The sequence below is a fragment of the Melopsittacus undulatus genome, chromosome Z (genome assembly GCF_012275295.1).
Source record: "Melopsittacus undulatus isolate bMelUnd1 chromosome Z, bMelUnd1.mat.Z, whole genome shotgun sequence".
Lineage (NCBI taxonomy): Eukaryota > Metazoa > Chordata > Aves > Psittaciformes > Psittaculidae > Melopsittacus > Melopsittacus undulatus.
In genome coordinates, this window is record NC_047557.1 from 39131529 (window position 1) to 39158491 (window position 26963).

Consider the following 26963-nt stretch of genomic DNA (forward strand, 5'->3'; position numbering starts at 1 on the left):
TTGGTAGACTCCAAAGCTTAGGGCTCCTGCATCAGTACTTAATCAGTTCTTAAAACTGGTGTCTACTTGCCTCCGTAAGAAAGATTTCCATATCTTGTTGACTCTCAAAAACAAAAGCCCTCATGTCATTGGCTGAAATATGATTTTCAACATATTTAGCATGTTTGTTGTCTTTCACGTTGATCTGTTAAAGAAAGTTAATGAGACAGTGATTTAATACAATTGGACTTAACAGCCCTCTCAAAACATTTTAGGCAGTCAGATATCCAAGCCTATGTTTAACAAAAACAAACACAATGTTTAATGTTTTTAAAGACATTATTCCCTGTCCTCTTGCATCCAGTTCTACTGGGAGGAAACCTACAGTAACTCATACATCACACTGTGTTTATTTTTTAGCCATCCGTATACTTTCTCAGCATTCCTGGAGCTGTCACTGTTTCCAGTATAACATCTCTCCCTCTTCTGAACCACCCTTACTGCACCACCAACTGCAGCCACAACCATCTCATCTCAACCATCTCCAGTGGTTCTGCATCAGTACTAGTAAAGGTATCTCACTGTTTAGAAACAACTAACCTCAGGAATAAAAAAAAAAAACCAGAAAATACCACACTCCACAAATTATTTATATGCAGTTTGCTTTCACTGGGACATAGTGAACATCACCAAATACAACTACAGAATTCTGAAGCCCTAAAAAGACAGATTCACAGACTGATTGAATATCTTTGAATTCTTAATAAATAAATCCACTTTTAAGATGAAGCTTTTCATATCTGAATTCAATGTTAATGTTACAATTCTTTAGTAACACTCACTAGTGTCATTACGTCACTATACATGACATACAAAGGCAAAATTACACAGAACTACACAATAAGCTGAAGTTAATCAAAGTCTATGTACACTTACTAGCAATTTGAAAGCTACAATTTATATGTACCTGAGACTAACTTACAACATTTCAAACAAAAGTTGGGCATTAGTGAATGACAAAGGCTAATGAGGCCTTAACATAAAAGCAAAGGCAGCGTATCAAGGCATTTGTAAAATTAATTTGATGTGGTCTTCCAGGAAGAATTGGAAGTTCTGGTAGTAACACGAAATACTTGGCATTTTATAATAAAAAAAAGTAATCTGGAATAGTTCTAGCACATGCACAAAGTGTAAGAATTGGCATAAAAATATTCAACATTCAATTTAATTTCAATCATAGCAATATACTCTTAAAATAAACTTGCAATTCTGAGGAAGAGGAGTGTTAACATCAGGAAGAACTTCTTTACTGTAAGAGTAACAGAGCACTGGAACAGGTTGCCCAGGGGGGTTGTGGAGTCTCCTACATTGGAGATATTCAAGGCCTGCCTGGACAAGTTCCTGTGTGATGTACTCTAGGTTACCCTGCTCTTGCAGGGGGGTTGGACTAGATGATCTTTCGAGGTCCCTTCCAACCCTTGGGATTCTGTGATTCTGTGAGTGTGCTGGAGTTTCTCACCCTCTTCACACTGCATGGAGAAAATACTGCAAGTGCCTGAGATAATGGCGGAAGAATGCACTAGAAAACAAAGTCTCTCTGAAAATTTAGCCATGCTATTCCTAGCTACTACAGTGTCTGCTGAACCAAAACACAAAATTAGCAATAGGTCAGGTATTTCTGTGTTCATAGCTGCCTGTACAAAGCAAACCACAAACACACCTGAGAACCACAGTGACATGTTGTAACCACTGTTGAGAAGGCTGTTCTGTAGTGTGAGATATTAAACTGTAACTACCCCTGCTTCATTTAAGCAGTAAGAATTTCTTAAGTCTAAGTAACTGGATGCACCTTAGCAGAAATCTGCAATAGGCACCTTAAAAAAGGACTGCTCCTTAGGGAGGGAGGAACTCAATGCTGAGTATTACTACACTGCTTATGGAATTAAAATTACAAATAGTTCGCCATGCTAATGTATCCTGCATGTAATCAGCAGTTCATTTCAAGATGTGTCTTGAAAGTCTTGAAGTCATTCTTGAAGTCTTGCAAGGCATAAAAAAATATAAATATTAACTGGTTAAAGTGATATGCAAATAAAGTTTCTTACTTCAAGCATCATGGGTTCACAAACTCTTTTTTGAAACTTTTCTTTATTCTCTCTCAGCCACATAAGAGCAGAGTGTGTGTCTTTGAATCTCCCTTTAAGATTCTCTTCCTTCATATTCATTACATTATTAAGTTGTCCAAGGCGATCAATTATTCCTGTAATTTAAGGCAGTTTCTTAAATAGAGTCCACAGCAAGCACACTTTCTAACAAGCATTTTCCAGTATTTATTGACTCTGCTACTCCAGCAGTAAAGCTGGTTAGGAGAGTCTAAGAATTCAGAGTTTCTTTTCCCACAGTCAAGTTTTTGTTTATTCTAAAGAAATCTTAAGGATTATTTAAAGCTTAAAATCTAAAATAAAATTAAGACTTACCTGAAAGACAATGAAATGCGGTATCACACTAAAAACACATGAATTCAGCCCTAAAAACATCAAAAACTTGTTCTAGCTTTATATTTAAAACCAGAAATGCCTCAAGACTAAAGAGGGAGACTGACTAGCAACATGAAGTCTCTGAACCTTACTTGATACTTGCAGAGAACAAGATGTGTGACAAGAGAACGCTTGCAAAAGTATTTGCTATTCAGGAGAAACACATATTGAATACTTTCTGTGCTTCTCAAGGTAAAATATATAGTTTCCTTCCCTCTCTGTGCCCCAGCTTCTGCTTGGATTCTATGACATTAAGTGGCATACACATCAGTATGTGCAAATGTACTATACTCACCAAGAACATATACACACTGCCTATCTGCCAGGCTACAATTTTTGTTTTGCTTCTTAGAAAGAACTGATTGCAAACCCTAAGCTAGTATAAAGGTATTTGCTACAATTAAGGTTAGTTCAATTTAATATAGAAAGGACAAAAGCAGCATCAGTAGCTATTAGAATGCTAGAGACAATTTTAAACAATGCATTTTCAAAGCAAATTACTTTTTCACTTCAGATTTGGGATAAATATTTTTTATTTTTTTTTGTACTAACCACAGACACCTTCACTTAATACCAAAAAAAGATCAAATTGACAAAGCAGTATTCTTACCCAGAAGAAATGAATGTTTGGAAGGGTAGTTTTAAGGTCAATTGCCACAACTGACATCCTCTTATTCTTTCCATTTTGAACGGAGTTTCTGTTACTTTTAGTAAAATTGATAACAGACAAGAGGACAACTGTGCTTTCGGTAAATGCCCCAGATTATTTCACTACAGCAGGACAAGTAGACTCTGTACAGTTACAAAAAAAAAAAAAACAACAAAAACCCAAAAACCAAAAAACCCCCACCCAAATAAAAATTCCAAATAACTTACTCTTCTTTTCCCTCACTTGGTTCACTTTATCTGCTGTTAGATCAGTGATATCACTATCAATAATTGCCCTTTCTTCTTGTAACTTTTTCAGGTCATTATTAATTGCATCAGTTTGTGGCTGAAGATTCTCACAGTCTGCCATTGTATTGAGCTCATTCTTCCACTCCTCTATCATCTTGCGAGTGTGCTGTATTTTCTTCTGTCTGTCCATTTCTTCATCCTTTTTCATTCTCAGACATTGATGAATTTCTTCAATCTAAGAATTTTGATTATTTCCAACATTAAAGTTTAGTATACAAAACCTGGGACAAATAACTGTCATGGTTTAAGGTATCTGTGCAACTGGTATTAAAATCTAATGTAGCCATGCACTAAAAACATTAAGAGTCTATTACAGTTCTAACAGCCCCTGACAGTTGGAGAACTGTCCGGATTTCTTAAGAGCACTTAAGCAAAAAACAATCAAGCCTTTAAAGTATTTTTTTGAAGTTCTCATACTTTATAAAAGCAGAAGCTTAAAGCTCAAGATCTTTCTTAACACACTTGAAAGTTAGTTTAAGACTGCATAAAACTTATAGCACAAATACAGTGTCCAGCATGACTCTACGCCTGTATACATTTAATTTATACATTTTTTTTACCAAGTGCTCGGAAGTGCTGTAACTGTTTCACAACATACCTTTGCGTTTTCTTTTTCAAAAATGCTGAAATGCTGGACTTATACACTTAAAAAGAAGCAATAACCCCAGCCTCTTAGAACATTTGGAAACATGTTTAATACTGTGTACAATACTGTACTGTAAGGGCTGTAGGTTTTCAAAGAACCTACATATATATATATATATATATATATATATATATGTATACACAAATATATAATATGCATACACACACTGTCCTAAGTTTGTGGCATCAAGGCAACTAATTTTATGTAGTATACACCTGTCCCTTAAATATCTGACTAACAGTTGTTCTAAAGATTCATTGTGTACTGGAGGGAGTGAAGCGTGCAAGCACTTGCAGCCTGTTTGGAGGGATTTCCCACTCAGTTAACAGAAGAACAGACAAACTCCCCACATATCTGTTTTATTGCTGAATTTAAGAAGTAACATTGCACCTGAATGCAGCTATACCTAATACTGAATCAATACATTAGTAAAGAAACACCAAAAAAGTAAAAAATACAAAGGCTCTTACTTGTTTATCTTTCATGTCCAAAGCATCTTGTTTCTGTTTACGTTTCTGAGAAATGTCTTTGATTTCAGCAGCCTGCATATAATGAAATATTTAAATTAGACAGTTGTAGATTCAATTATATTTGTAAAAAGCAGTCATATTTTACAGGACATTCTGCGTATGCATAACTGAGCATTTATTCCACATTTTATTACTGACAAAGTCATACTCTCCAGTTTCCTCTTATACTTATAACATGTGATGAACTGAATAATGGCTTATGAACTGTTCACAACCATTTAACTACAGATATGCAAATTCAGGCATGACAGATACAGGAAGTCTGCTAACCTAACCTGAAATTAAAATAATTCCATTCTCAATTGTAATAAAAATGATACATTTAGATCATGACACTTATAAAATGCTCTTTTTTCCAAAACCAGATTTACCAGGAAAGAGCAGAGCAAGAAAGGCACAAGTTCTTACGCACAGGACAGCCAAAACAATTTGTCAATCCATACTAGTTCTGAAATGCCTTATGCTAAAGGTATATCCTACGCTGCAAAGCCTCACAGTTTGTTGGCTCACACCTAGGCACCCATGTCTCTACTATTTCTCTATCCTTCTCAGCTTCTATAGAGTTGTAGAATAATAAAAGTCAGAAACTACTTCTCAGCATCACCCAGTTGGATTGCTCAAAGCGGTCTTCTGTTAGGTTGCCCAAGCACTTGTACAGCTGAGTGCTGAACACAGTGGAAGTGTACTATGCTTTCTCTATGAACTTAATTCCTCTTTCCCTGATCCCTCAAGGCTGAAAACAGTGCAAGCATAATACTGGAACACTGCAAAAGAATGGAAGGACTGTAAGCAGATGCCAGTGCAGACATGGAAATAAACACACAGCACTCTTGCTGAAAGAAATGTCTTTCTACAAAATGAGTCATACTGAAAATGCTAGGATGCATAAAGAATTGAGAATCTGGAATTATCCTTTTCCTCCCATAACCTGAGAGATGCACAAAAAATAAGCCCCTCACTACAGCTGTTTGCATAAAGGCAACATGGAACAATACACCTTGGTCTTGCAGCTGAATGCTATGCAGTACTGATTCTGTGCTGCTCTCTCCAAAGACAAGGGCAGGCATACTGAAGAGAAAGCTCTTTCTCAGGAAACTGATGCAAAAATATTCAGAAAACAATCCTGAAAGCCCTCAAAATCAGGACACTAGCAAGGAAATGGAAGTCAATTTTTAAATTACCATTATATTCTCAATTATATTTAGCTATACCACCCTTACAGAACAGCTTAACAACTGTAATAGTCTTCATGGTTTTCAAGTTACAACCACAATACACTGCTTTATATTGTCAAGTACCGTCAAAAGAATTACACCGCAGAGTCCACTGTCCACATGCCATTAAAGAAGTAACAGCCACAAGCTGCACCAGTGAAGGTTTAGGTTGGATATTAAGAAAAAGTTCTTCACTGAAATGGTGGTCAGGCACTGGAACAGGCTGCCCAGAGAAGTGGTGGAATCATCATCCCTGGAAGTGTTCAGAAATCATGAAGATGAGGCCCTTAGTGACATGGTTTAGTGGTGGCCTTGGCAGTCCTGGGATAACAGTTTGACTTGTTCTGAAAGGTCTGTTTCAACCTAGTTGATTCTATAATTATGTCACACTAAAACGAAAAAGGTTATAGCTTTACACTTTAAAAACTGAACACAGAACACACAAAATATTACATATGTTAACTGAGGACTTAAAATACCTACCTTATGTTTTATTTTCATATCCAGACTCTTTAAAGATTCTTCAGTTTCTTGGATTTTTTTTGTCACTGGGGACTGCTGTTCTTTTAGATTCTTCAGCTCCTCCTTGGCTTGTTCTCGGATTTGTTTCAGTACTTCATGTTGCTCACGAACATTTTCATATTCCTCGCAGGATTTGAAAGTAAAACAATTACATACTTTTGTCTTCTGTTGCACTGCTTCATACTGCTCTAACATTTTATTTAATTGTACACAAGTTTTATAGGAAAAATCTCATTCAGAAGCTACTGTTACTAGTCTTATGACTAGGAGAATCAGGGATCATTTAGTCCCCAGTAAACAAGGACACACATTTAATGGTTTTTCAGCAATATGCAATTCAAGTAGGAGAAGAAACGACACATTTGTCTGCTTTACCTTGTCTCTAAATCCATCTGGGATTGTGTGGAAAAAGTAATTCCTTAGCCGCTTCTGCCCATAGCTTGAGCAATAGTTGGGCAGAAGTCCTCAAGCTAAAGAGCAAATAAGCATAGAAAACTCTGGTAAAAAGAAAAGGAAGGAGCTGGACAGACTCACCGGGGGCGGAGACAGGAGGAGTGGCACCAACTGTGAGTGCTTAAAAATCTACCCAGGGAGCGCAGCGAACAGAGCGGGTCGAGGCAGTTTGCACGGCAGTTCGCGCGGGCAGGCGAGTGGGATGGTGAGCACTCACCGTGTGACCAGGGTCTGGTCTGGGAGCTCTGCCTTCGCTGCCCCGGTGGTGGCCAGCGTGGGTACCCAGACAGAGCCGGTAAGTGGGGAGGTTGCGGTGCAGAGCTTGGAGTGTAGAGAGTGCCTGCACTGGTCTGGTGAGGGAAAGGTGCAGAATGGGCAGGGCTGCGCTCGATGCTCCCTGATGGAGGTCCTCCTCCAGCAGGTGGCTGAGCTACGGGATGCTGTTAGTAAGCAGCAAGATGTCAGGGAAGCTGAGAGGAAGCAGGACTGCTTGCTCCAGGACCAAACAGCACAGGGGCCTCAAGATTCCCCTCTAACTCATGGAGGAAAGAAGGGGGCTGTTAATCAGGGAAGCTGGGAATTAGTAACAAAAAAAAACAACCAAAGGAGGAAGAGAGCAATTAAAAGTAAGGGGCTTCCTCCTAAATCTGCTGTACCCACCCAGAACCGCTTTGCTGTCCTGCAGGGGGCTGATGAGGAAATGCACTTGCATCAGAAAGAGCCAGCTGGTGCACTGGTACAGAAGATCTCTACTGGCGCCACCAGGAAAAAGCGGCGATTGTAGTAGTAGGGGACTCTGCCTTGAAGGAGACAGAAGCGCTCATCTGTCGGCCTGACCCGGTCGCAAGGGAGGTGTGTTGCCTACCTGGGGCACGGATCAGGGATGTTGCGGAGAGGCTGCCTGCTCTAGTAAGTCCCACGGACTATTACCCACTTCTAGTGATACATGTGGGTGCTAGGGATATAGATAGTAGTAGCCTGAGGAGTATAACAAAGGACTACAGAGCTCTGGGAGAGGTGGCCAGGGGTTCTGGAGCTCAGATAGTCTTTTCGACAATTCTCCAAGACACAGGGGAGGACCTCCCAAAGGCAAGGAGGGTTGGACAGGTTAATAAATGGTAAAAAGGGTGGTGTCACAGTCAAGGGTTTGGGTGTCTCGAACATGGGGCCCACATTTGTAGGCCAGGCCTACTGGGGGCTGGTGGAACTGCTATGATAAAGAAAGGGAAGAGTGGCTTTGCTGGGAGGCTTGCCAGACTTGTCAAGGATGCTTTAAACTGGATGTGTTGGGGGAGGGGAGCATCATTCCATCCCAACACATCCAGTCAGTTACCAGCACCTATAATAAATACTCTGAGCAATGTAGTAATATTCTAGCTGCTCCAGCCAATGAGCCGGCTTCATTTGGAGCTCAGATAAGATGCCTCTATACAAATGCCCGTAGCATGGAGAACAAACAAGAGGAATTAGAGATGTGGGCACATCTACAGGGCTGTGATATAATAGGCATCACAGAAACATGGTGGGATGGCTCCTTTGACTGGAGTGTTGGAATGGAAGGTTATAGGCTTTTTAGAAAAGACAGGCCCGGTAGGAGAGGAGGGGGGAGTTGCCCTTTATGTTAGGAATAGGCTGGAGAGTATGGAACTCTGTCTGGGGACAGGTGATCAGTTAACAGAAAGTTTGTGGGTCAGGGTTAAGGGGAAATCGGTGATGGGACACATTACTGTGGGGATATGTTACAGACCGCCTGATCAAGAGGAACCTGTGGATGAAGAACTCTACAAACAAATAGGAAAAGCCTCACGCTCACAGGCCCTTGTTCTCATGGGGGACTTCAACCACCCTAACATCTGTTGGGGCGACGGTATGGCCCGGCACAAGCAATCCAGGAGGTTCCTCGATTGTGTGGAAGACAACTTCCTTCCGCAAGCAATAAAGGAGCCGACGAGGAGAGGTGCCCTGCTTGACCTCGTGCTCACCAACAGGGAAGGGCTCGTTGGAAATGTGACTCCCCAGGGAAGTCTTGGATGCAGTGATCACGAGATGGTCAAATTTGAGGTCCTCAAGACAGTGAGAAGAGCGTACAGTAAGCTCACTGCCCTGGACTTCAAGAGAGCAGACTTTGGGCTCTTCAGGAACCTGCTTAGCAAGGTTCCATGGGATATAGCCCTACAGGGCAAGGGGGCCCAAGACTCTTGGTTAACATTCAAGGATCACCTGCTACAAGCTCAGGAGTGTTGCATCCCAACTAGAAGGAAGTGCAGCAGGAGGGCCAGGAGACCTCCTTGGATGGATAAGCAGCTGCTGAGAAAAATTCACAGGAAGAGGCTTATAAAAGGTGGAAGCAAGGACAGGTGGCCTGGGATAAATACTGGGATGTTGTCCGGGTAGTTAGGGACCAAGTTAGGAAAGCTAAGGCCCAATTGGAGCTAAACTTGGCAAAGGATGTTAAAGATAACAGGAAGGGATTTTATAGGTATGTAGCGGCTAAAAAAACAGACTAAGGACAATGTAGGCCCCCTCCGGAAACTTTCGGGAGAACTGGCTACACAGGACTTGGAGAAGGCTGAGGTTCTGAATGACTTCTTTGCCTCGGTCTTCACTGGCAAAGGCTCTGACCGCACCACCCAAGTCTTGGAAGGCGGACACAGGGACTGTGAAAACCTAGACCTTGGGCCCACTGTACATGAGGATCTGGTTCAAGACCATCTTAAGAACGTAAACATACACAAGTCCATGGGACCTGATGAAATCCATCCACGGGTCCTGAAGGAGCTGGCGAATGAAGTTGCAAAGCCACTGGCCATCATATTTGAAAAATCATGGCAGACAGGTGAAGTTCCTGATGACTGGAAAAAAGGAAATATAACCCCCATTTTCAAGGAGGGGAAAATGGATGACCCGGGGAATTACAGACCAGTCAGTCTCACCTCTGTGCCTGGCAAAATCTGGGAGCAGATTCTCCTGGAAGGCATGCTAAGGCACATGAAAAACAACAAGGTGCTTGGTGACAGCCAGCATGGCTTCACTAAGGGGAAATCCTGCCTGACCAATTTGGTGGCCTTCTGGGATGGGGTTACAGAATTGACAGACAGGGTAGAGCAGTTGATGTCATCTACCTGGACTTGTGCAAAGCATTCGACACTGTCCCACATGACATCCTTGTCTCTAAATTGGAGTGTCATCAATTTGATAGGTGGACCACTCAGTGGATAAAGAACTGGCTGGATGGTCGCACTCAAAGAGTTGTGGTCAACAGTTCAATGTCCGGCTGGAGATCAGTAACGAGTGGTGTCCCTCAGGGATCGGTGTTGGGACCGGTCTTGTTTAGTATCTTTGTTGCTGACATAGACAATGAAATTGAGCGTGCCCTCAGCAAGTTTGCCGATGACACCAAGCTGTGTGGTTCTGTTGATACGCTAGAGGGAAGGAATGCCATTCAGAGGGACCTTGACACGCTTGTGAGGTGGGCTGATGCCAGATTCACGAAGTTTAACCATGCCAAGTGCAAGGTCCTACACCTGGGTCGGAGCAATCCCAGGCACAGCTACAGGTTGAGCAAAAAGGAAATTCATGGTAGTCCTGCAGAGAAGGACTTGGGGGTGTTAGTCAATGAGAAAATGAACATGAGCCAGCAGTGTGCACTCACAGCCCAGAAAGCCAACCGTATCCTGGGCTGCATCAAGAGGAGCGTGACCAGCAGGTCAAAGGAGGTGATCCTGCCCCTCTACTCTGCTCCTGTGAGACCTCACTTGAAGTATTGTGTGCAGTTCTGATGTCCTCAACATAAAAGGGACATGGAACTGTTGGAACAAGTCCAGAGGAGGGCCACGAGGATGATCAGGGGACTGGAGCACCTCCCGTATGAAGACAGGCTGAGAAAGTTGGGGCTGTTCATCCTGGAGAAGAGAAGGCTGCATGGAGACCTCATAGCAGCCTTCCAGTATCTGAAGGGGGCCTACAGGGATGCTGGGGAGGGACTATTCATTAGGGACTGTAGTGACAGGACAAGGGGTAACGGGTTGAAACTTAAACAGCAGAGGTTTAGATTGGATCTAAGGAAGAAATTCTTTACTGTGAGGGTGGTGAGGTACTGGAATGGGTTGCCCAGGGAGGTTGTGAATGCTCCATCCCTGGCAGTGTTCAAGACCAGGTTGGATGAAGCCTTGGGTGATATGGTTTAGTGTGAGGTGTCCCTGCCCATGGCAGGGGGGTTGGAACTAGATGATCTTGAGGTCCTTTCCAATCCTAACTGTTCTATGATTCTATCTGTCTGAGCCAGTAACAGACATTACCCTGAAGTAAAACAAGGAGACAAATGGAGTGGAACAGAAATTCAGGAAGCAAAACTAAAACTCCACCATGCACCACAAACAGCAGAGAAGTCACTATCTAGGGAGTTTTAACTGGAGATGCATTCCTAAGAACCTTCACTTCAAGGCAGGGTAAATTTGGGGGAAAAAAAAAAATAGTTTAGGCTGAAGAAGTCATTAGTCATGATTTTTTTCGTGTCATGATCTCTGGAAGGAGAAAACCAAAACAAAACAAACAAAGAAGCAACCAATTGACAAAAAAAAAACACTAAAAAAATTAAAAAAAGAGAAGAAAACAACACTCAATGACCCTTAATCATCGATGAGAAAAAAAAGATACTCAGAGGACAAGAGGGAGGAGAAGCAGGTACATGAATGTAGTGGTACAGAGGAAGAGAAGGCTGTCAGATTTGGCAGAGCACTAGAGAAAGCCCCTAGTTTAGAGCATATGCCTTGATTATTCCAAGTTTTGGAGCATTAAAAAGATAATAAATAAAGATAGCATACCAGCTCTATCTTTAACAGTTAACTTTGCTTTTTCTGCCACCATTTTTTCCCAGTTAGTTATTTAATGACCCTGTTTGTAAACACACACAATTAATTGCAAAGAAATGAACTTGGGCTATTAAACCCAAATTCTTTCTGCAGAGTATCTTTGGCATAAAAATACTAAAGTATTTGAAGTAAGCTGCTGTAATTCTGTAATGTGACATACATTCAGTAGCTATTACAAAGCTAGAGGCAAAGCAATTATACTTCCAGTTAGCTGATAGAATAAGCTTAAAATTTAGCTCTGCTCTAAATAAGGTATTATTCTTCGAGGTCAAAGCAAATGCACACTCATACAATTACACCTCATTTCTTCAGACATAAACTACAGGCAGGTTTCTCTAGAAATTGAAGTGACATGGTTTTAATACAGCAAATCCCTTTAACACTTTAAGAAAACCTGACTTTCACCAGACTTCTATATTTTTATATCATTGATGCTTGTAATTACGCACTTAGCTAAAGGGCTGAAAAACCTCCATAGGATTTCAGCCCTCCAAATAGATATTTGCACCTTGGCTACATACCAAAGCTTCTCAATTGTGAACAGAACAGGAGGAAAAGAATGGACACAGCTTGGTTTCAGAACTACATGTGCCCAGGGCATTTACATCAGGCAGAACAGCACCTCCTGCTCCTATACTACCTTAAAACAATATACCTTATGGCACACCGTACTACCTTAAACTTAAGCTTGGAAGGAAAAGAAACACCTTTTCTTTAAGGAGCTACAAAAAGTTTATCTATGTTAGAAAAACTGCAGCTCCTTAAATTTGTTCACCAACTGTTGATGACACTATCATCTGATGGAAGTCCCATTACAATACACACAAAAGTATAAAATATCCCCTAACTCCTTGAGCCCAAATATTTAACATTGTACCCCTAGGGTCCGATTTATGGAATTTAAAGCAGATGCTCAAAAACCTATTAGATATATGTAAAATTGTGTGTAAGTCTTCATACATAGAAGGAGGTGAACTGACTATAAAAGTACTCCTTAGGTGAAGGATAGCAGTCTTCAGAATAAAACCATAGTTCTACAGTGGTCAAACAGTAAAGTAAGTGCAGCACTAGGCTTCCTCTTTTCTACTATGATCAAGATATAATCTAATGAGTATTTCAGATGACTGGTTTTCAAGCTGCCTCTTCTCCATTTTGTAACATACTGCAGTGTTTATGCATCTGTCTCCTCGCTGATTCAGAGGCCCACCCAGCTATTCTGTTATGTTACAGAGGCAATTCTAAACACCTATGCAAGTTTGGTCTACAAGTATAAACCTACCTTACAGGGAGGATAAAGGAGAGGGAAGATCCACAGTAGGAAGAATAAACTTTCGTGCTACTCTCAACTCTAGTGAATCCAATTTTAAGACATAAAAAAAACATTCCTTCTTAGGATTAAACAGTTTAGATCAGATGAAAAAGAAATATCTCATTGTAAAAGAACGCATTTATTTTAGGGAGCTTGGTATTTTGCAGCACAGGTGAATGCCAAGTGATAGCAGTCTTCCAGTATCTGAAGGGGGCCTACAGGGATGCTGGGGAGGGACTATTCATTAGGGACTGTAATGATAGGACAAGGGGTAACGGGTTGAAACTTAAACAGCAGAGGTTTAGATTGGATCTAAGGAAGAAATTCTTCACTGTTAGGGTGGTGAGGTACTGGAATAGGTTGCCCAGGGAGGTAGTGAATGCTCCATCCCTGGCAGTGTTCAAGGCCAGGTTGGATGAAGCCTTGGGTGATAGGGTTTAGTGTGAGGTGTCCCTGCCCATGGCAGGGGGGTTAGAACTAGATTATCTTAAGGTCCTTTCCAACCCTAACTATTCTATGATTCTATGATACATTAGAAGGATTTGACAAACACAAAATAGCAACGATTTTGTACACTGAAGATCACAATGGAGTGCAAATTTTTGTTGCAGCCTGTAGGTCAAATGCCTTCTTTCTAGTAAAACAATTATCTTGATGATCCTTGATTTCAACTGTAAGTTACCCACAGAAAAGTGACTTCTGTTAAACAATCTGGTACACACTACTGATCCTGTACTACAAATTTAATCTTCACATAGGTGTCAAAACACACTTGTTTTGCCACTTACGTCAGAACACTGTTGTTTCTACAGATTCAGTGGCCAAAAACTTAAATTTCTCCTAATTGAGTGCACCCACCAAAAGCATTTAATATATATCAGCAATGCAAACTGTCCCGAAGACAGCCATGAAAAAGTAAGATGTGAAGAAGTCTAAATTTGCTTAAGAAGCATGTAATTAACAGCACTGCTTTCAAACTTACAGAAGGAAATTTAACTGAGAGCAGATACTTTAGTTCACCCCCACCAATTTCAGATGACCAGAGTTCTCTATCTGCAAATATCTTACACTAGAGATCAGTATCAGCCTACATTAAATATACAAGACTTATATCTCTCCTAGTAAAATAACACTCTTCTTGATAACTAAGCAAGGCTGATGCACATGTAGTAGGAAAAATTCGTATCATTCAGCAAGTGTGGAAGTCCAACCCTAAAGACACAGAGTGTACAGCCCACCCTCTTAGCACCTACCACCATTCACCTATTCCTATTGCTGCTCCTACATCCCTTGGTCATTACCACAGAGGCTTAAAAACAGTGAAGGTACAAACCCCTGAATCCAGTTGCTTTTAAAGATACAAGGGACAAAGTTTTTTTTGTACACCCATGTGAGACTTCAGTTATCTGCAAAACTTCAACAAGATAAGTCACAAAAGTTTTCTGCATTATGGAAGAAGCAAGTGGAACCACCTAGGCACGGCACTTAAATTAAGCCAGTTGTGTCTGCAAGGAGTATAAGAAATACTGCTCTTGGCCCACATTGCTGGCTCTCCTAAATGGCCAAATGGGCAGGAAGTACTTAAGTTACATCTTAAGCAACTTCTTAAAGTATAGCTACATATGTAAGCAAATGATAAAAGGCCAAGAACCGTATTTCAAGACCTGGCCTATTTGCACCAAGCAATTGTAATGATGTTCAAATTTCCAATACTGCAGTATTAGGAAAATTGGGTTTTATAAGAAAACCTCTGAAAAGAAAAAAACCCAACAATACAACAACTTACCACCCAAGGCCTTTTCCTCTCAAGCATCTCAATTAAGTCTAGATGGCGTTTGCGCTCATGGTATCTCTCAACATCTTGTTTGTATCGTTCAACCCTCTGTTTCATCTTCTCCAAAGAGTTAGCTTTGTCTCTGCACAAGTTCTGTAAGAATGTATGTTTTCATGTTTAATAACATCCACTTTGTGAAAACACTTTTCAGAAATAGTTTACTCCCCACATGTATGTTAAAGCAAAAATATAACAATAGAGAGGACATTTTTTGTAAATCAGTAATTAGAGGGGAACAACACAACTAGGAATAGTTGCCCAGCTTTTACAAGCACATTTAGCACATACTTTCTGTGAAAACAAATCTAATTTGAACAGAAATTTTAAGTTGAAGAGTTTGTCTTTAATTTTCTCAGGAAGTTACTCCCTACAGCCTCCATTAATCTACTAGTTTCTAAAGCATCATAACCATTTTTGATAAATACAAGTAGCAAAAAGGCTTGTGAAAGATCTTGCAGAAATTTATAACAGAAACATTAAGGTTGTTATGTGAATGTGTATGTATGAGTGCGAATGCATGCGTGGACACTAGCACAAGAAGAAACAGCAAAACAAAGCATTACGAGAATGGCCTGTATGGCTAACAACAGACACCATTCTCAGCAGTAACAGCAAGGAACACATAAATTCTGCAAAGACCATTAAACCTGCACTCTGGTAAGATCACAGTACAAATAACTGACAGGGAAAGAGGCTGAATACTAAAACCAGGATGGCAACAATGTTGCAGCTCATTGCATTCATTCTCCCTTTTCTTCTTTATCTGTTAATAATACAAACTAGGAAAAACGGGTAACAGGCAACAATTCTGCCCGTAATTTATGGAAGTTGATGTTAGCAATATTAAAGCAAAGGACCATGGTATAAGAACTGATGATTCTGAAAAGCCATAAAAGATCTGTCCAGAAAAGCTGTTGCCAGTCAAGAATCACACAGAAGTGATCAGTACTTGACAACAGGCATCCCTTGTCATCTGTGTCCAGACCACTTGCACACATGTCTTCAGGCTTATGAGCATGTGAGTGTTGGAGTGAATGAATGAGAAAGATGAGCATGATTTGGTAAAACCAGCTTTCCACAGACTTTGTAAATAATGACTACCTTCTAATTCTGTAAGACATCCTGTTGTATTTTATTATGTTAATTTTCCTACAGTTGTTGCTCTCTGTCTAATGTACATGTTTACCTCTAGTTCTCTTTCCTTTTCCCTGAAGTTTTTCAGTTCACAGTGAAATTGGTACATTTCTGGAGGGCCAATGGATTTTTCAGTGGCTTCAAGCAACTCGATCTTACTCAGTTTTGCAAATTCTCCAACTCTGTCCTAAAAAAAAAAAGCAACAAAAAACCCAAAACAAAAAAAAAACCCAAACCCACAAAAAAACAGTAACAAAAAACAGTACTAGTTAAGACAGTGCAATACAGTAATACTGGATTAAAATACTTCAGTTTACTTATGAAAATAACCTGACTTATAGTTCTACAACAAACAGCTCTGACATAGGATGACCCCCCTCATAGACTAGCAACCAAAACCTCCTCAACATTAGTAAGATTTCTTGGAGCTGTTCAGGAATGATTCAAGGCTGAACCTTAGAAGTCACTGGCTCTTTGGAAGCTTTTGAGGGTAGCTGTGGAGAACGTGGGTTGGCTCATTATTTTTGAATTGGTTATCATTCTTCTGAATCTAGTACAGACAATTAAAGGTTTTATTCCACTCTTCTTAAAATCGGTTCTCAGGCTACACCTTCCCACTATGTATTCTATGATTAACACAAAAGTTAAACCATGAAGGAGTTTAACATTAAGGCTGGAAGCCAAGGGTACCAAGAAGCATTGCTACAGCCTCTGTTGCAGGTACAGAGTCATCTAGTAGGACTGATTTCTGTTTTATGGAGAAAGACATTCAGACAACTCTTCCCCTCCAGAATCCAAGCCTGAGGAACTGACTGGAGAATAATGAGAGAAAAGTGCAAGCAGGCACTGACTGGGAAAGTCAGGGATGCAGGATTATAGTAGCCATGCAGGTAAAGGTACAAAGAGAGTGCTAGACCTCAAGACAACTTAAAAATTTCCTTACAGATCAGTTGCTTAATATCCCTAGAGCAGCACAGACAGGACAGAGAGATACCACTGTCAGTGCTGATACTCAAACACTAACATGGGAAACATCAGTTTTCCTTTCAGTGTCAACAGTTACAAAACCTGCTCAACAAGTGAGCCTTAAAGGTCACATAGTTTCTCCTTTCTTTCACCATCACACCAGTATTATCTGCCTCATCACTTCCATTCTTTGTGCTGTCCCATAAAATTGCTTAAGTGCGACAAAACCTAAGAAGCACCAAAACCTTCTCAAAACACAGCACTCCACTTGCACCATCTTTCAGAATTAATTCATACCTGAGGAAGAAACTGGCACAAATTGTCCACCTGGATGTTTAAGGCTGCAATCTGCTCTTCTACTGTTTTCAGGGTTGTTGGCTTTCTGTTGATAAACCATGCTGACGCATTGTTCACCACGTGAATCTCTCGTGTGATGACAATATTTTCAGGTGTCTTAGACCTGATTAATAAAGAGAAGTGCTTACACTTTTGAGAATACACAAAAGTTACCAACTGTCAAAGTATGTCAGATTTACAGTATTAAAACTTTTAGATATCTAGATACTTAATATAAGTTAACTGGACAATAGCAGCAGATTCACATTTTGTGCTTTGGAAAATGTACAAGTCTTCAGTGGTAAATTAATCTCGTACAGAAAACATCAAGAATATCTGTACATCTTAACTCAGAGGAAGTTATTTATATAAATTACATACTCCTGCTGAATGTATGAGCCACTGTTACAGATGTGGATAGTTTATGTAAGAGTGTATGTTTTTCTGTATGACATTTAGGAAGTTTTAAAATTGGGATGCAGGAGTTGCATATTGATGCCAGACATCTATATTTTAGTGCACAGAACCATATCAACAGCCTCCATTTGAGCATAAAAGTAGTATCATACAGTATGAAAAATACTAATTTGTTTTCATTTTCTGCTTTTAAAGAACAACAAACATGCATCACTTGTACACTTGATTCTCTAGCCCAACAGTTACCTTCAAAAATTCAGTCTGGTTGAGATATATCAATAACAAATGAGCAGTGAGACAGCCAACTCTTGAGAATTTTGGGCACTATTTTGATTTAGAAATCGTCTAGTGCCTGTTCAATCAGCATATTGTTAAAGATGGAGTATAAGGGCTTGTAACAGTTTGGCAGCCATGTACCTTAGGAGACTTAAGGACAGCAGTCAAAGTAGAATTCAACAGCTTCCAGTGTTTGCAATAAGTACCACAGGGATATGAGCCTGCTTCTTGAAGAGACTATCATTATTTCCTCGTAAGTGCTTACTACCTTATTTTAATATTCCAGACTTCTTTCAAAAGACCTAGAAAGCCATACTCATTTCTTTTATCAAATTAAGGAATTTTTCTTTTATTTCAGTGTGTGATGTTTTCAATAAAAATGCAGAGGAGTCCCACATACCAGCAGTATATGAAAGGCAGAACACTTGTTTTTAAAATTTAGACTTTGTTGTGTTTTTCCTCTTCAAACATTATTTCTAACCACTACGTCATGTGAATCATCCAAACATTAAATGTAAGCAAAAGCTAAACACACCACATATATTCATCTTTAGAGATATATTCTTTGTACATCAAGACAAGGTAAAATGCTTTAGAAATTGAAATTAAGACCAGTCATTACTCCTTATATATTGTGTGACAATTATTTAACCCTACAATACTGAAGTCTGCATAAAAAAGTAAATCACCAACTTAAAGACAGACCTCTGAACAGCAGGTTCTTTTTCACAACCTTGTGAATGCCTATGTAAGGAAATAATCCCATTAAAAATACATGAGGAAATACAATTTTACTACTTACAGTTCAATTTCTACTACACCTTTCAAGCATCCCTGCTTTACAAAGAGACCAACCTACAAAATTAATTACAGAAGTTATTATTGCAAAGTAAGTGTATTACAAAGTAATCTCTTACAAAAATACATGTTTGTATAACCGAGTTGTTGTAATAGGATATTTTATTGAAAATTTACAAATAAAATCTTCCTCACAGGTTAACAATTTCTGATCAATTTCAGCCTCTAAAACTGAACAAACTGTAATCAGCAGATCCACAGAGAAGAAGTTCTTATGAATTCAAGGAACAAAGGAATACAAATGAAAGAAATTGCCAAATATCCACATTAACAGAACTGCCCATTCTAATAGTTTAAAATATATAAATATGAAAAGACAATAACAATGCCAATACACAGTGCTGCCACACAGTCAATTTCCATGTCTACATGTGCTCAAAACTAAGCTGTAACCAAAATATGCACAGATATTTAGGTACCCAGATTTGGTGCTCCAAAGATCTACTGAAATATATTACTTCCAACCAAAAAACCCAAGAAAGTAAGAAACAAAACTTACAAAATTGACAAATACAAGCTTCCTACTGTAATGTCAACACATGATCTCTTTGGAGCAAAAAAAAAAACGTTATTTAAAATAACAGTAGAACAACTCAAAACAATCCAACTTCCATTTAAATCAAAGATCAGCAGCTTTGTAATTTCAGATAAACTCTTAATTTAAGAAAACATTATTTCTACAGGTTCTATTTACTTGGGAATTTAAGTTAGACTTTTTTAAATTATTTCTCCTTTAGTTAATATTTTGGATTAAATGTCATTTATGCATTAGATGGCTTTTTCACACCCAACACCCATGCTTAAAACATCTTCAAATACAACCTCCAATTTCCTCAGGCTCCAGTGCAATTTTGGTGTTTCCACTTCATCACTCAATGAAGAGAACAAGCAGTTAAGATAAAATCCCTTTGGAAAAGCCTTCCCAAACCTCTCCGGACCAGGTTATTCTATAGTTTAAACACCTTACTTTTTATAATAATAAAGCAAATGAAGTCAGGCAGTCTTTTCCCCCTCCTCTACTGGAGAAGACTCTTAACGGAATCCAGATTAAACATGAAAAGTACATAAATTCATAGCTACCTTATCAGCTCGCCCTATGAAAGAGGGCTTTCCAGCCAGTCCTAGACAGATGGCACAAACAATGCTTGACTTTCCTGTTCCATTAGCCCCTACAATCAAGTTCAGATTGGGTCCTGGATGTACTTCACAGGTGTCGTATGTTCTGGAAAGCACAATAATTTCTTAAACATTACAAACACTATGTCACTTTAAAAAGAAAAACAAACAAAAAACCCAAAAAATAAAAACCCACAACCACCGTCAACAACAAAAAAACACAATAACAACTGACACAAAAAAAAACTCAACAAAAAATCTGCTTGCTTAAAAACACTTTATGATTAAATATATTTGACAGATAATTTTATGAAATACTGTTTTGTAATAAAATCCCAGAGCGAAAACTAATGCTAAAATGAAACACCATGGAACACATTCCTACCAAAGAGAATACTTACAACAACTTTCTTCAAAATGTATTATTATGAAGGATGAAACTCAGCCACATAATGAGAATTTCTATTGTCTTCACTAGGACATCATGTTATTTTACATGTTAAGCAAAAAAAAAAAAAAAACAGAAAATTGAGAAAATTGAAAATGGAATGAACTAAGTCAAGTCTGTTACATATAATTCCAGCTGCCTGCTGCACTGCAGTAACAGAAGGAGATTCCACTCATCTAGCCTATACAATGTACTTGGGTCTTAAGCTCCATAAGAATCCTGTGGAACTCCATCTTGATACACCATGGAATAGCTTTCTTGAGTTACAGGAACCTAAACAATTAGACTTTTATCAGTGGGTTTTTTTAAATTATGTTAGACATCTTTCATTGTGTGCATCCAGCATGCCTACTCCAACTACAGAAAGACAGCAAGCACACAAACTATTAATGTTTGTAGGACAGTAACATCCTGAATATATAGTGATCTCCATCATTCCATTGTGTTCCTGCACTGGCCCAAACACACAGAGACAAAATGAGTCACTAACCCCAAAGAAGAAAAAGTAGTGAATGGCTGAAACAGTAACAATAATCCAGGTGCTTCCGGAAGAGAAGGTGTTTGAACCCTTAACCCCGAGCCTTAAACTACTATGTTTGAAGCTTCATTTGCCATTTGTAGCATGACGTGTTAACTACACTACTCAAAACTGCTTTCAAGGCTGATAGGGAACTATTTTTGCTCCATGCCTGGAAGTTATATCTTAAGTTACAGTGTTATGCTGTATGGCCCCATCCCTCTAAACCCTTCTGGCCATGCTGGACAGGGCTTTGAGCAAACTGATCTAGTATGAGATGTCCCTCCCCGTGGCAGGCGGGTTGGAGTTCAATCATTTTCAAGGTCCTTTCCAACCCAAATCACGCTATGATTTAATTATTCTGTCAGCACACCAGCCATAAGAAAAGGACCTGAAGGCTTCTACTAACAAGTATAATAGCTGCAAATAGAATGGTATTCTTACTACACTGAAGCTGAAGAAAGCACCCACAAAAAGTCAAACCACGTTTTATTCTAATGGCTCCCAGGACCTGCTGGGAACTACTGCCCTATGAAGATCTTTTGCACTCTCTCCGTCACAGCTTGACAATCACGAAACTGGGAGAAAAAAAGCTTCCAGAGGCTGACATAAATAAGAACCAACACCTTCGGGGAAGAATGGCCGACACGACCACCAGCGGGAAACGAAACCCCGCAGCGCCGACACTGCACTAAGAGCCTATATGGGACCAGCAATCCAGACAGCTCCAAGCAAGGTATCACCTTCCCAGGAACACACATTTCGCTTATTCCCTCTTCCAGTCCCCACTCTCCTCGGTACCTAAGGCCTTATCAAGCCCCGCAGTTAACCGAGGGTGACCCCCTGCTCCGTGCACCACGGCAGAATCCGGCAGCAGCGAGCGCGCTCCTGCCCCGCCAGCCTACTGCGCCAGGTCTGGCCCTGCTCTCTTAACCGTCAGCTACCGGGCCCCACACTAGCTTTACAGGGAGGCGGAGGAGCGGAGGAAGAAGCCGAGGTCGCCCAAACAAGCCACCAACCTCTAGACGGCTGAAGTCCGTATGCCAGAGCTAGCACACGCGCTAGGGCCAATGGCGGCCGCTCGGCCGCCGCCACCCAGGAGGAAAAATCCGCCGCACACTCACAGAAAGTTCTCCATGAAGATCCTGACGATGGAGCCCTCGACGAAGCGGTGGCATTCCCTAGCGCTGCCCGCAGTCTCCTGGCTACCGCTGGCGCCAAGATGACAGACATCCTGATTCCGCTTCTCCGGAACCGCCATTTTCCCCGCTCCGCCACAACATCGTGCCCCGCGCCTCCTCCTCATTAGCAGGCAAGAAACGGCGGGCAGGTGAAGAGCGCGCTCATTGGCTGAGAGGGAACGACTGAGCCCCAGTGAAGCTTTTTATTGGCTTGCAGCTCGCCATCCTCATGCCCATTGGCGGGGGGGGGGGGGGGGGGGGAACGGGACGGGGGTAATATAGGGGCCCTGGAAAGAGATTGGGGTGTTGCCATGGGCTTCGGGCACGGGGGCGCGCGGCGGCGGGTGTAGCAGCAGTAGTAACAAAGTGTGTGCCTACTCTGAGGCATCGCGTGGCCTAACAGGGCTTGAGGCGGGGCCTGGGCCCGTCCCGACCGGCGGAAGGCATCGTTCCCTCCTTCTCCGACCGCACGTCCCGGTGGGTACTGCGGAGGGAGGACGGCATCTTTCGGACCGCCTGCGTTAAGGTGCCGTGGAGCGGAGGGGCTGTGCCGATGCTTGTGCCGCGGCCTCGGCCCAGTGCTTTCCCTTAGAAGGGGGTCGATCGGCACCGGAGCCCGCCATTAGCGGAGGCCTAAGGCTGGAGCAGGAGGGGGCTGGCGGCCTAGCCTCTCAGCTATCGCTGTCCGGTAGCGGCCTTTATGCGGCGGCTGGCGGCGGACTCCGTGGAAGGAGTGGTGTAGCGGCTTTCCCACTAGGTGGCAGCACAGCCGAGAAGTCGGGCATCGGTGCTGCAGGCTTGGGCACCTTCTGGGTACCCCCCTGTCCTTCACAGGTTCCGCATGGGCTCCGGGCGAGCGAGCGCTCCTCGTTTTCATATTCTAGCGCCTGAGTTTGTTTGCTTTTTCTTCGCTTTTAACGAAACAGTAGGAAAAAGTTCCTTCAGAAAGTTCCTTCAGAAAGTCCGCACGAAGGACAGGCCCTTTACCTGCTAGATGAATGCTTGTGTGTGAGATTTTGGTACCTTGACAGCTGGGAAATCACCAGTGGTACTCAGACTCCTGAAGATGACTTACCTTTTCCACGTGCTTTACTTTTTCTCCCAGATCAAGAGTTCCTGATGAAGCACAAGACCTTGTAACTAACCAAATATTCTATGAGGGATATGGAGACTGATTAAGACTGCTGAAGCAAAGACATAAGAAACTGTTTGTGCTTAAGTGGAACTAGGTAAAGGAATCAACACATAAGTAGAGTGTGTTTGGTTTTTGTCCTAGTAATTTTACAAGGAAAATTGTGTTTTCCTAATAGCAACCAGATATTTAGCAGAGGCTTGCCATGCTACCTGCACCTAAGGAACTGTATCTATAATATTCTGCTAATCATAGAGTTGTAGAATACCATGTTGAAAGGGATCTCAAGGGCTATCTGATCCAACCTTTCTTGGCAAAGCATGACCTAGACTAGATGTCCCAGCACCCTGTCCAGCTGAGTCTTAAATGTGTCCAGTGCTGGGGAGGTCAGCACTTCTGTAGGGAGATTATTCCAATGGCTGTTCTCATTGTGAAATATTTTTGTCTTGTGTCAAATGAGAATCTCCCAGGAGTAACTTGTGCCCATTACCCCTTGTGTTCTCCTTGTGACTCCTTGTACAAAGGGAGTTTCCGTCCTCTTTGTAGCCACACTTAAGGTATGGTCTCATGCTCTGCCAGTGAGGAGGAGCACATGAAGCCGGGAGGAGGCAGAGACAAAACACCTGACCCAAATTTGCAAAAGGGGTATTCCATACTACAGCATGTCATGCCCAATATATAAACTGGGGGGAGTAACCCAGAAGGCCCAAATTGCTGCTCAGGTCAGGGTGGGTGTTGGTCAGTGGGTGGTGAGCAATTGTATTGTGGGTCACTTGTGTTTATTGTTGATTTGGGGCGGGGGTGTGCCTTCCATTTTTAGTTTTATATTCTCTCCACTTGTTATTTTCCTTATTACTACTAGTAGTAGTTTTGTGTTATACTTTAGTTATTGGACTGTTCTAATCTCAACCTATGGGTTATGCATTCTTTTGATTCTTCTCCCTCTGAGGAGAGGGTAGGAGAGGGTGAAAAGGGGGAATGAGTGAGCAGCTACATGGTTCTGCATTACCAGCTGGGCTTAAACCATGACAGTGTGTCTAGCTAGTTAAAATATTAGCTGATTTATGAATAGGTAATGTTTCACTTAGTTAATATAGTCTCCTAAATCAGTTATGTCTCAAGCTTGCAGACCAAAAGGGCAGAGTTGGACTTATGAACAGTGACTTCAGCCAGAAGAGAAGGTGGCAGTAGATTAAGGGACCATTTCGAGATACTCCCACTAAAGATTGCTGAAGAGATCTGTTTTTACTAGAACTTGTCAGGGAGCATTTTCCAGGATCTGATGGGTATGAGTGCCACTGAGAGCTGGAAAAAGCAGGTGCCAGAGGCTGCCAAGTAGGCAGTGCTTAGACCCAGAGGAGTTCTTGAAAGAACAGAGGGAGGATGTCAAAGCCAATACAGAATGTAAGAGCAGCAAGATGTAATTACAGTATTTAGCGGTGAGCAAAGGAACATAGCAGAACATGGAGAACAAAATGCTTATGTTTAGGGAAACTATATGCAGGTGGGAAAAACAGGTGAGGGAGGAGGACAGGAAAACAACAGAGGAAGTATGAGAAGAAAAGAGCAAGAAGATGAATATCAGGCAAAGTAATGTAATGGAGTATCGAAAGTTTATTCATTCTTTCATGCTCAAACAAATGAGAAACTTGGTATGACAAATTGAAATGTTTTTCCAAACGAAATGTTAAACAAACTTGACATCTGACACCTCGTGGGTTTTTCTGGGGCAGAATAAGACTGATGTTTTCTCTTTTTCAAAAAATACGAAGGGTAGAACCTTTTGACTCAGTGTGTCATGTTGCAGGAAAAGCATGAGCCTTTTACCTTACACAGTGGTCCAAAATCAAGCAGTGGGTCTCTTGGAAGTGTGGCCAATCACACTTGTAAGCTGTGTTCAGGTCCAGGTAAATAAAATGCTACGTCTTTTAGTGCTCAGCTTGAGCTGTTCTAGTGAAGCTTCATGACTTCCTGTGGAGTTGGATTTATGTTAGGTTTATCTTTCTGTGATACAATAGTCAGCCAGAATATGGTTTCATTTACATCAGTGTAAAGCTAGAATAACAATTATATTGTGTTATTTTGTGTTTTCTTTGGTGCAACTAAGATATAAATTGGGCCCTCTTTTTGATAACTAATAAGGATAGTGAAAAAAAAGGTAACCAGTGGAAGATATTTAAAGAATAAAGCCAGGATTAAACAAGAAGGAAGTAAAAGGACTTTTTCTCTATTTCAGACAAATTCAGTTCCACTCTGCACAAAGCTACATTTAGAGTCATCACATACAAGCCTGTTAGTGTCTGGGATGTTACAGCTGCTTTTGAATCAAAGCAGTTACTTGTAGGTTCCCCAGTAGCTTTTGAAGAAATTTTCAGACAGTAAACAGGCCTCTTATAGCACACCTCAGGACTGTTCTTTCCCCTGCTCTGGTCCCTGTATGGCTACTGCAGCAGTAAGAAGGGATCAGAGAATAAATATAAATGGATTCAGGGCAGAAATCAGTTGCATGGGGAGTTTTCTATTTAGACAGAGCTGAAGGAACGTTTGATAGGGGTAAATGTAAATGTACCTTCCTTAGTTTTCAGATGTTTTGCAGCCATTCTTTCAGTAGTCTCTGAATTTCCTATTCTATAGACTGATATTCAGCAGGCACTGAAGTAATTTGAAGTAGTCTTGGAAATTTTCTATCCATTCTTTAGTGCCTGCAGCAGAAATGTGTGGAAAGTTGCTGTTGTTCCCTACTGAAGGAAGAATTTAGGCTTTTTTTTTGCAGTCAGGACAGTGCTTCACACCATATGGATAAACTACCCTTGGTGATACCAACAAAATCATCAGTGAGGTTTCTAGAGGACACTCAGTGGAGAGCAGGATAGAGTCCTTTGCTTATGTTCTTATTCTTGTCAGCCTAAATCTGATTACTTGGATGGCATGAAGCAGAGCTGCATAAATTGTTAGAGACAGAAATCCAGTGCTTAATTTTGTTTACAGAACTTTGTGCTTAATTTTGTTTACGGAAATGTCCCATCAGAAGTATGGAAAACCAGCAAGCCTGATGATTTTAACCACTTCATTTTCACTTATTTTATGCTTAAATAATTTGATCTGAATGTTGACACCAAAGGCATATGCTTTACAGAACAACACTTGCTCTTGAGAAACAGTTCATTGTTTCTGGTTGTTTTCATTTTCAGAATAATGGCAAAAGTGATGTGTTCATAAGCAGATGCCAATTGGGACTGTACATAGCTAGGATAGGTAGTTAAGATGTCAGTTCCTTTTGGCTCTTCCTCAGTCTTTAGGAAATAATAAACTGCTTTAATCTGTGTGCTCAAGTAAACACATTAATACTGAATGTATTCAATTGAACAATCTCTTCAACTGTTTGTGTCACCAACATGAAAACTTACTGCAGATGCAAGGAGCTATATTGTCCTGGGTGCTGTTCAACCTTATGGGCTCTTTGGAAAAATGTATGCTTGTTCTGAAAGAAGCAAAGGCTATTGCCAGTACTCAGAGCTCGCGTTTTGTGGCAATAATTTGAATTTGGTTATTGTAAGAATTGTTTCAATGGCTTAATACAGGAACTTCCTGTAGCAGATCAGATTGCTTTCTGTCTGATATCTAAGGTGATGTGACCCACACATATTCAAAATAGTAAATTCAGGCTGTTAGATTCAGTTTTTTTTCATTGCATTGATAACTATGAAGTCTAGAGCAGAGCAGTAAGATG

At 40.8% G+C, this 26963-nt stretch overlaps 1 protein-coding gene across 2 annotated transcripts in view; it reads right to left on the reverse strand.

Moving 5' to 3' along the window:
* Positions 1–22216, reverse strand: part of SMC5 (structural maintenance of chromosomes 5) — a 47557-nt gene extending 25341 nt beyond the window's left edge. For both annotated transcript variants that reach the window (XR_004081374.1, XM_005155093.3), the window contains exons 1-11: positions 22045–22216; positions 19920–20061; positions 18784–18836; positions 17250–17412; positions 16039–16173; positions 14805–14945; positions 6347–6508; positions 4590–4661; positions 3393–3648; positions 2085–2239; positions 71–184 (exon numbers count right to left, since the gene is read on the reverse strand). Coding sequence is in view for 1 of the 2 variants with exons in the window: in XM_005155093.3 (XP_005155150.3) it covers positions 71–184; positions 2085–2239; positions 3393–3648; positions 4590–4661; positions 6347–6508; positions 14805–14945; positions 16039–16173; positions 17250–17412; positions 18784–18836; positions 19920–20061; positions 22045–22181 (1530 nt within the window). In the remaining variant the exon portion in view is untranslated. The remainder of the gene's footprint in view (positions 1–70; positions 185–2084; positions 2240–3392; positions 3649–4589; positions 4662–6346; positions 6509–14804; positions 14946–16038; positions 16174–17249; positions 17413–18783; positions 18837–19919; positions 20062–22044) is intronic.
* Between the last annotated feature and the right edge of the window lie 4747 nt (positions 22217–26963).